The 10,513-nt window shown below is 33.0% G+C and overlaps 1 protein-coding gene across 1 annotated transcript; it reads right to left on the bottom strand.

Annotated features, from left to right (window-relative positions):
• Positions 1–513: 513 nt before the first annotated feature.
• Positions 514–3,819, bottom strand: LOC118754833 (protein FAM151B-like; the record flags this gene model as incomplete). The annotated part of the gene is made up of 3 exons (XM_036489707.1): positions 514–886; positions 2,961–3,173; positions 3,623–3,819. Coding segments are annotated over 3 exons (764 nt in total), but the record flags the coding sequence as incomplete, so codon positions are not given.
• Positions 3,820–10,513: the final 6,694 nt, after the last annotated feature.

Here is a 10,513-nt window from a genome sequence, read left to right as displayed (position 1 = left end):
AGCTCCTGAATAGACTTCAACTATTTTATCGTTCGCAGCCCGAACCGCTATACGGATCTAGCATCGTCACAGGCAACTTACCTCTTACCACCAACCAACCAACGTTTGTTCATATAGGAGCGGATCAGATAAAGATAATTTCGAGTTAATGAGTTGATCCGAATCAACGCGGCCGTCTGTCTATGCAGTTTGCGGCTGTCACCTTTCCATACGTTTCAAGGTATGTAGAAATCCATAATTATTGACTTCGCTCATAGAATGTCCTCCTGACCCTACCTGATTGATGAACCTACGAAGGTCCTTTGAGTGATACGCTTCAAAGTTTCGATTTTAAAATAAGACTTTCAATTATGAATAATTAATACACATTTAATAATTGAAACATATTTTGACTAAATTCGTTACAATTCGTTAATATCAAAATCTAGATACTTTACTTTCACATTTCTCATTGCCATACGTATGTATTTGCTCTCTTCAACAGGTAAGTATGTATGTATGTATTATAAATTATTTTAATATTGAAATAAAATTATAGTCTAACACGATTAATCCACATGCTGGCCAAAACCAAACAGGCGCTGACCATGCTAAAACTGAGCAAAGAAGGTAGCCTGGCAGAGGCTTTGTCTGTGTCTGCACGTCCTAAGTCTAACTGGTCGGCCAAATCATCGGGTACATCCAAGTAGACGCGATCAAAACCTAATGATTTACGTAATTTCTGTACATCAACAAAATCATTCGCCGAAGACCAAATAGTGATGGAACTTTCATTCGTCTCATTAACAGCAGCCACTAGTCCATACAGTTGGTACAAACTGTTGGCGGCGATGCCGGCGTGCACCGGGAATGTGATTGGATGCTGTTTGGCGGTGACGTTGTTGTTCTAGTTAAAAAATGAATCGAATAAAATAAAGATTAAAATTTATAAAAAATGCTACTTAGGTTATACGAAATTTGGGAAAACATTTTTTTTTTTAGTTTGATTTTAGAGTCTGAAAATTTAGCAAAAATATTTATTCTGTAACACAAATCTAAGGTTTCGTTAACGGCTACGTTTATGATTATAAGGCCAAATTAGAGGTGCCATAACCATAACGCCTTAGCCATAACGTAGCAAAATACTTCAGAGCTGCTTATGGTTATGGCGAAAAACTATAATAAAATAGCTAATACCTACGGTTATGGTTATGGCTCTGGCGTTATAGTTAATATGACACCAATAATCATTTACAGAGCTGCGTGTACGTTTTATGGCTATGGTATGGCATTACTAATTCAGCCTATAGGTTCATCGATGTCAAGAAATTTTTACGAATGATTACTAGTACTTGCAAGTTTTTACTGGAAATGCATACAATAACCCAAAAAATTTGCAAGAGAGAGCGAATTCGAAAGCGTAACAACCCGAGAGAGCTGCAAATTCTTTCTGGTAAAAATTTTACTAGCAGGGATTTGCAAGAGTGAAAAAGTAAGGTTATAATATGTAATGTATATTTTTTATGTTTATCACGATGGGAACTATTTCCACTTAAAAAGAAAATTGCGCGCGCCAAAACTTAACCGTCAGAAAGTGCCAAAATTACGTAAGTTGAAAGTTTTTACTCGTTTTACGTTCCATTACTTTTTCTAATAATTCTAATTTTTTATTTCTCTCAACTTTACTCTCTAGTTTTATTTTACGCTCTCGCCGCAAGTACTTACTGGAAAAGTTAATGAAAGGACCTTATGATTGGGAATAGGATTACGACTACGTTTACGGTTGCGAATACGTTTGGGGTTATGGTTACCATTACGATTATGACTACGTTTTGATTGCTAATGCCTGGATTTTAATGGAAGTAACGGAACGGAGTGAACTGTCACTTAATTATCTTTTGTATGGGCAATGAATTCAAACGATTATAATGCACTTGAACGCAATGTAAAACGGAAGCATCAAAAATCAATAGATCCTTACGAATTCACCGCTATTTCTTCCGATTCGCTCCGTGCATTATAACCAAGGTATAATACACACATACATTTAGTGAAACTTGTGCGATTCCGTCGGTGCTAGTCTCTACCGACAGAAATTACAACAATGCCGACCATAGTTTTATATGAGCACGCAAATACGTGATTTACTGCTGCGATTTTTTCGAACATTCATAGTTCTTACTTTCATCGTGTCGAAATCGCAGACAAACGGATTTTGTAAAATTAAAGCAAACTATAACGTAGGAAAACAGAACATGTCTGATGTAAAACAGCTAAAAATACATATCGAGGGCTTATATTCAATACGACCTATCTGCAGTGTATATAAAAACTACTTTCTAACGTTAGAACCCATCTGAGACTGGTTGGAATTTTAATTGTGAAATTCAGTAGTTAATTCTACCGACAAGCGATATATAACGTCAGCATTAACATCATCTAGATGAATTTTTATATAGGAATCTTAATTTTGTAAAAACTGATGATAGCTCATATCGAATATAAGCCCTAGATATACTCTTTTGTTGAAAAATATTTTGTTTTTTTTCAAAAAAGCCATTTTTACTGCAAAAGAATCGCATAGATATGCGCGTACTTGCGTTTTCGAAGTAGTAAACTCTGTAGCATCAAAAACGATGCAGACTTGTTCCGACGAAATCGCACAAGTGTGTTTATGCCGACAAACATAGCAAGACTTTATCGACAAAACTTATCGATACTTTAGTCGATATATTATGGGTGAAGGCAGAGGCTATTAGATATGTATGTGTTTTAGGATACATCACCGAAAAAGTTGTTAATTTTATTTTGTAAAAAACCACCAAATTTTCAATCACGTAAATCTTAATATTTTTCCGAAATACATTGACAGAAGTCTAGATATTAATTGCACATTTTCTTTAGAAAAACAGTACCATTTTTTTATATTAATTTTGATGCACCCTAATGTAAATACATACATATGTACGTATGTTACTTACTTTGATGGCCACCAACATCTCATCGATTTCATGCTCTGTATAGTAGCCCTCTGTGTAATTGGCGCCCCAAAGTGTTGTCCAGCCAATCGAGAGTACGGCTGTTTCGAATTTTGCGGCGCCGGTGAAGAAACGCTCTGGATCAACTGGCACCGTATTAGATTGATTAACGGGTCCGCCAAAGATGTCAGCATTTAGCCAAACAGGATGGGACATCTATGTAAAAATTCAATTAATATAAAAATTGTATATGTATGTAAATACGTTTGACCGTACCAGAAAAAAAATTCGCTGTCCACGCCTGAGCATTAAAGTATTTTTGCAAGGCAATTTCGAAAATTTTTTTTTCTGATCGTATTATATTTTATATTTTTATATTTTTCGTCATATATTCGGCATTTATAGTCCGATCTTAAAGAACGATATATCGATGTTCTTTTTTCGTGGAGTTAATTTTTTTTTTCTTCTAAAGTTCATTCACCATTAGTCAGGAGTTTACGGCGAACTTTTTTGTTGGCTTGTACGGTGGTACGGTCTAATGTAAATGGGTAAAAATAGTAAAAAATATTTCAAAATAATTGAGTATGTATTTTATTCACATAAATAATTGATTCCAAGAGCCCTACAACTCGAATAGTAACACCTAACTTCGTCTCCCCATTTACCAATGGTATCAATTGACTTAAAATATCCAACGAGCCTTCGAATACTTCAATTGACTTAAAATCCAATTTCACGGCCTTCGCATCGCATAATGACAAGTCCGAGGAATTCGCTGGTGGATGAGCCATCACCGGCAATTCATCGTCAGTGTTGTTCAGTCTGCCAAGCACAATGTCAGCCTCAATCATATTGATGTCGCCTGAAAAATTATTTCTTAATTAAAATAAGCATAGATGCATAAACCATTAATTAATAAATTAAAATTTTATACAAAATTTATTTATATGTATGCATAAAAGCATTTAACTTACTTAACCACAATTATAGGGGCCCCAAGCGTGTGCGCAACAAATGAAAATTCAGTTGCGTATACGCCTCGCTGCCCGGGCAGCAATGTATTTATGTACTAGGGATGTTGCGAAAGTGAAATTTTATACATCCGCGTATGCGAATGCGAATGCGAATGTCAAGTATTTTTAAGAAAAAGGTTAATTAAGTTATTTAGGTAAATAAAAAATGGAAAAGTTAGTAATTGGTTATTTTATTTATTACTTGAATTGAAAAATTGGATCATTATATTTAATAAAAATAATTAGAATTGCATTGGGGCTGAAAATATTGCATGTATCCTCCTAACTTTCATCTCCACTTGAAGAATCTTCATTCTCATGCCTTTGGCTGTTTCAAAATTTGGGGAGCCTGTAACGTCATCAGCGTTTTTTTGATCTTAGTTTTTGTAATTCATTTTTAATACTTTCTTGTGTGACTGATTTTTGCTTACAGCGAGCTAAATATGTCGGTGGATATATGGAAAATAAATTATTATTTTCCATGAATGAAAACTTTGAACAACATTTTTTTTTCAAAGCCGTGGCTTCCAGCCGAATCGGTTCAGAATATTGTTATTTTTTTATATGCATTTGAATTATTGGAATCACGGATGATGGGGGGTCTCAGATAGTTACGTAATTCTTACCTAATTAAAGATCAGACTTATAGCTTTTTAATTATTTAAGCATCGATTTCCTATTGAAGGAGCTTACTCATTGACTTTAAACAGCAAAGAACGAAGACGTAGGGGGAGAGTTTTACCCAAGGATTCAATGTGCATCCATATTGTTAAAGCCAAAAGCCTTCAACGGTTGGGAAACACTGGCTTGCTTTTCGGCACTGTGGTCTGCTGCAAAGAGACAAACTAACGAAAAGCAACCGGTGTTTCCCTTACGATATTGTATGCTTATATAAGTATGTAACTCGGATTTTTGTGGGCAGTTAAGTTGATCAGTTACGTTGACATCAGTCATTCGCGCTTCAGACCGTTCTACCTAGGCAGCAGCAATCTACGCACTTTGAGGTACTTTCTTGTAACCGCCTTGAGAATAAAATAAAGTTAGTCTTTTTACTAATATAACCTTTTTACGTCTTTTATTCCAACATTTATAAACGTCATATTTGTTGCGAGTTCGCACCGGCGCACAAAGGAAGGTCGCCACCCAAAGATTTGGTCCAACGAACCGTCGAACTCTGCCAACAAGCAATTTTATCATCCTGTGGTTAAATACGCTTTTCTATTAAGTTGAAAAATTATATATTTCGTCAGCCAAAAAGTGTATAAATAAATATATAGCATATTGCTATAAGATTTATTTATAAAAACGGTACATGCTTATGACCTTATTCATAAAAAAGAAAATAGATGTAAAGTAACATTAAAAAAATCAATTTGCTTACTTTTTAAGAATTTGGGAAAAACATTTAACTAAAGTTTTTGTGCACCCATCTCTTTTTCTGTTTATTATTTTCAAATTTTTCTTTTCCTTAATACTCATTGAGTTTTCATTTACACCCAGCAAAAATCAAAGTATTTTATAAGAAATTTGTTGACCGTTTCTCGCACACTTCTCTCATGCTTTTTTATCGTAGTTATTATTCTGTTGACATCTAAATTGCCATAAATTTTATGTTGTTGCCAATACATTGTTTTCTGGCGTTTCCTCTGTGAACTTTTATAACTACATTCATAAAAATATTACTAATTTTGATTTATAATTTTTTTCCATCTTGTTATTGCTGAATATCAAAAAGGAATTAATAAATAATAAAAAGTTAGTTACAATTTTAGTGAATGGTTCTTTCAAATAATATTATTTTATGGTTGAAATGACTTGATTGCCGTCAGGAGCTTATCAACTTTTTTGCCAAAACCAAAGCAGACGGGAAGGAAAAATAGTTGTTCATTAACGATTTGTCTGAAATATCGTTCTTGAAACGCGTTAGTGCTCACTAAATTTGTAAAAATAAAATTTTTTCACTTAATTGTTATATTCTTCCTCATTGTGGTAAATTTATCATCATCACAGCAGGGCGTAATCTTCTTTTCTATGATTATTGTATCGCTACTTTGAATTTCTCAATTTTGACAATTCTGATCTAAAGGTAAACGAAAGCTCAGAAACTTTAAATGCACTGAAATTCACTAATACCCAATTCCGCAAAAATCACCTTATTTGGTATTTCCTTTGTTAAAAGTTATTGTAAATCACATATTTTTATTGCCTTATTAATAAAAAATAAAAATTTTAAAAAGCTTTTTAAATTGCCGTTTACAAACATTTTTCAATTTATAAGCCTTTTTTAAGCTACTTTATTGTTTATGAATAAGGCTATTACAAATTAGCACAATCAAAACACGTTCCTTATCGAAAAATTTATTATTAAGAAAATTTGCTGTTCTCACATTTTCTTTCAACATCCAATTCGACTTTTATTACTTTTTGTACAGATATGTCATCGCCACCAGGACGGCGCAATCTTGTATTCTATCTTTCTTGTCAAATATGCATTTAGGTCTAACTGTCATACTACTATTAATGGTAACCATGAATATTCATTAAAATCGTTTCAATTCGGAATAAAAGTAAATTACATACTGCTAGTGTAAATATATTTTTTAATATAAACTACCTATTTTAATTCTAAAATAAATCAACAATCTCAAGATTTAAAAGAAAATTGTCTTCAAAAAATACGTCCCAAATCATCCCTGTTGATATCATAATTCAGATGCAAATTAGAATAGAAATTTTGATACAAAAGTTTTTCCGCGATATTCATCATACAAATTTATCATCTTACTTGTCCGTATGTCGCTCTGGAAAGAAATATATTTTAACTGATATGTTTTCTTGAAAATAAATGCAAATTTACCTATTTTTTCCACCGGCAGGCACGAATATGATATTCAAAACAGAAGCAATGACATGAATTTTACACACATTGTTGTATTTTAGCGCAAAACGATAAGTTTCACAAATATTTTAAATTATTGCCTGGAACATACACATTTATCGTTATTATTGGAAATGCAAGACTTGGCACGCATTTTTAATTTCTTTTTTATTGAATTCAAATGAATAAAAACACATTTTTCTAAAATATTTCTCAATTTACATTTTAAAGTTTTTTCTGAAACTTGAATGTAACTCTGTGCGGAGAATGAGAGAATTCAAAATCAGGTGATCTCAGCTGTTTTCAAATGTAAACAAACAAAATGGTGCTTTCCATACTTGTAAGCCTATACAATGGTATGAGTTTTTAAAGAAATATCTTTAAATAAAGGGTTATAAAAATGTTTATAAAAAGCTTTCTTTTGAAAATTTTTAGTTAGTTTATATTCATACGCTTATAAACAACTTTTTTTGAACCTTTATTATAAGAACAGAAAATTGGAGAGTGGAAGCTTTCATTTACAAAAAGTGAGTTTTTTCGTAATTCTGTCTGAATATTTGGTTCCCAAATACTCTCATGACATTCAACTTTCATTTCTTATTTAAATTCAAAAGTTATTATTTCCGAGTTATACAATTTTTGCAGTTATCTAAATTTCCCGCCAATTTCACTTTTTTCAATATATGATTTTGTACATATATGTATGTATGTATGTATATATGTAGTAATATTACCAATCTATTCTCACAAAACATTTTTTGGTATTAATATAGTTTTTTAGCTCTTTTGTGCTCATGTACATAATACGTACGTACCTACATATGTGCAATACATAAATAACTAGATAATTGCTCATAATTAGCATACGAGAACGTACAGGCCCCTATTGCGAGTGTCGACTGGCAGTAGAATAGAAATTTGTCGATCGAGTCGATCATCTTTTATTTTGCTATTGTGTAACTTGATCGATAAAAATTTGTACTATTGTGAATGGTTGACAGAATTGTAAACAGCTGTTTGTTTGTTTACATTTGTTTCTTGAGTATTTTATTTACATCATTTTTAAAATAATTGCTTTTATTATAAAATTTAAAAAATGGACACAGTTGAAATATGATTTAGTGATGAGGAAGATGATACGGAAGCTAATAGATTAGTAGAGTTGGCTAAAGCAAGGAGGGAATTGCGAGATTCGTCGGATCCCTTGGACTTGGAAGGTGTATGTACATGTGTGAGTTTTATGAATAGAAGTTGCGTTCCCGATGCTTCACGGTTTTTAGGCTTTACATGATTTGCAGGAAAAGCTGTTTTCCTCATTAATAAACTTTATGGAAGTTTAAGAAATACGGTACGGTTAAGTTTTTTGTACAATGATGTTGGGTTTTTGTGTCCAAACGCGTGACCCGAGTTTAAAAACTTTAACATAACAACATAACAAGTGTATTGAAAGAATTCAACTTTAATTTAAAACTAGCCAATGCCCGCTTACTTCGCGGCGCCTAATAAGAGCTTTTGCGTTAGCCAATGCAAAAGAGCGTTTAAAAACAAAATTAGTCTGTAAAGTCAAAGTTTTTGATTTAAGTTGAAACCACTAAGGCGCAGTATCCTCCTCACACATAGGCAAATTTTCATCTGTGAGATCTCTGCCAATCATGCGTGATCTTTTTGTATGATCTTACGTATGCCAATAAAAGTTCTTATAGGGAAACTCAAGAGCACAGAAGTGCATTTTCTTTATAGGAAGGCCAAGAATCCTCGCTGTGCCATAGGATGAAAAGTTTTCCGGTACATTGCTAAATGAGTAGTGTGATCTCTTAAGTATCTTTCAAATGAAGCAGTTGATATACCTACGGTGATCTTTCCTTGTTAATTCGCCACTTTTACAATTCGTGGTAAAATTTATGAACTGATTTCAGGGTAGATGCAAGACCGCATGATCGTGCATGAGGGCGTCAGAAAAACTTAACCCCATGCTTCATTTAAACATCTGAAAACTAAATTCGTATAACTTAAACATAGGTCCAAAGCAGACCAACCACACTTGGTTTCTATACATTTCGGCTGCAGCGCCATCCATTGGGCTTATTTTCTGCAAAACCATTGCTTACCATAAAATGAATACGTGTTATTAATTTCTACCTTAACTCAAGCGGCACTAATCGGGTAAATTTTTATCAAAAGAATTTTCCATCATACAGGTACATAGCTCACATTTAAAATTTGAACGAAATCGGTTAATAAATACGATTTTTATAAATAACTCTACTCCAGCACCACCTAGCGAGTTTTATAGTAGCATGTAATTGGACCATATATGTATGTAAGATAACCTCCGACAATCTGACGGAACTCTATTCAGTGTTTTTTGAGTTTATTCCGAACAACGAAAACGGCTATCATTTTATGCAAATAGGTATGTAGATAGGACAGTTTATAGCGAAACTCGTAAAAGCAAAGCTCCATTCTTTGTGAAAAACTAAAAAAAAAATTCTTCAAAATTTTCACAAAAATTTTACTTTACTGAAAATTAAAGACAAAGTTACAATAGTTCAATGGGATTTATAAATCTAGGAGAAAATGGTTCCCAATCGAGTGATACTTGCGCGTTTACGTAAATGTATATCGATCCAGCCTTTCCAATAATTATCACTTTTCGCCATAACTACGGTATTGATAACATATGTAGCTGTGTAGAATTTCAGGACGTTAGCGTAAGTAGTTCCAGACATAAGCTATATGAGAAGTTCAGTTTGCATGGAACGCCCACTTTCCCAATGCATTTGCAATATATGCATCAGTGCTAAGTTTCAGTTCCCCAGCGTAATTGGTTTTAGTGATATATTGGTTTTTTACGTTTTAGTCCGTATAAGAATTTTAGAATATCCCGAGCTAAGAACCGAGTAAATTTTTGGTCAGAATATTTATTTTCAACGTGTTGCCAAATATGAACCAAGTCGATGCAGCCGTTTAGTAGTTTAGTGAAATGCATTGTAAAGAGAACTGTATGAAATTGTAAAACGTGACGTCTCAGATTTCTTAATTTTTTTGGCAGCAACAACGAAAAGTTTAAATTTTTTTTAGCGAAAACCCTTCCACACAGAAATAAAAAAAAATTAAGTTTGTGGTTATATCAAGGCGAAATTTTGAGAACGGTGCGTTGCTAACTCTAAATATAAACAACGGCGCACTGGAAAAAGTTAATACGTTCAAATACCTAGGAATAATGATCGACGATAAACTAAAACAAAAAAAAATTGATTTTATATTTTCAATTAGAGCTCTAGCAAAACTGCATTTAATTCCATACATTAGCTTTTGCGTGATGCGCTTGCAAACATACAGACAAACATACCGAAATTTTAGATTTGGCTTCTGTTGATCTAATAAACCTCCTATTAATTTTTCTCTAACATCTATTATGTACAGATATCGGCCTGTTGCAATTTTATTATTCTCAAGTACTCTCGTTTGATACCCATATGGCAACACTTAGTTTATATATGGGCAATTCACAAGGTGTCGTATTTGTCGTGTTTGTCGTGAAGTCATGATATTTCATGACAGTTGTAAAAATGTTGTTATTTGGGCAATTCACAAGGTGTCGTATTTGTCGTGTTTGTCGTGAAGTCATGATATTTCATGACAGTTGTAAAAATGTTGTTATT

The sequence above is a fragment of the Rhagoletis pomonella genome, unplaced genomic scaffold (assembly GCF_013731165.1).
Source record: "Rhagoletis pomonella isolate Grant_MI unplaced genomic scaffold, Rhpom_1.0 Rhpom_scaffold_04717, whole genome shotgun sequence".
Classification (NCBI taxonomy): domain Eukaryota; kingdom Metazoa; phylum Arthropoda; class Insecta; order Diptera; family Tephritidae; genus Rhagoletis; species Rhagoletis pomonella.
This window is presented reverse-complemented; position numbering and strand designations above follow the sequence as displayed.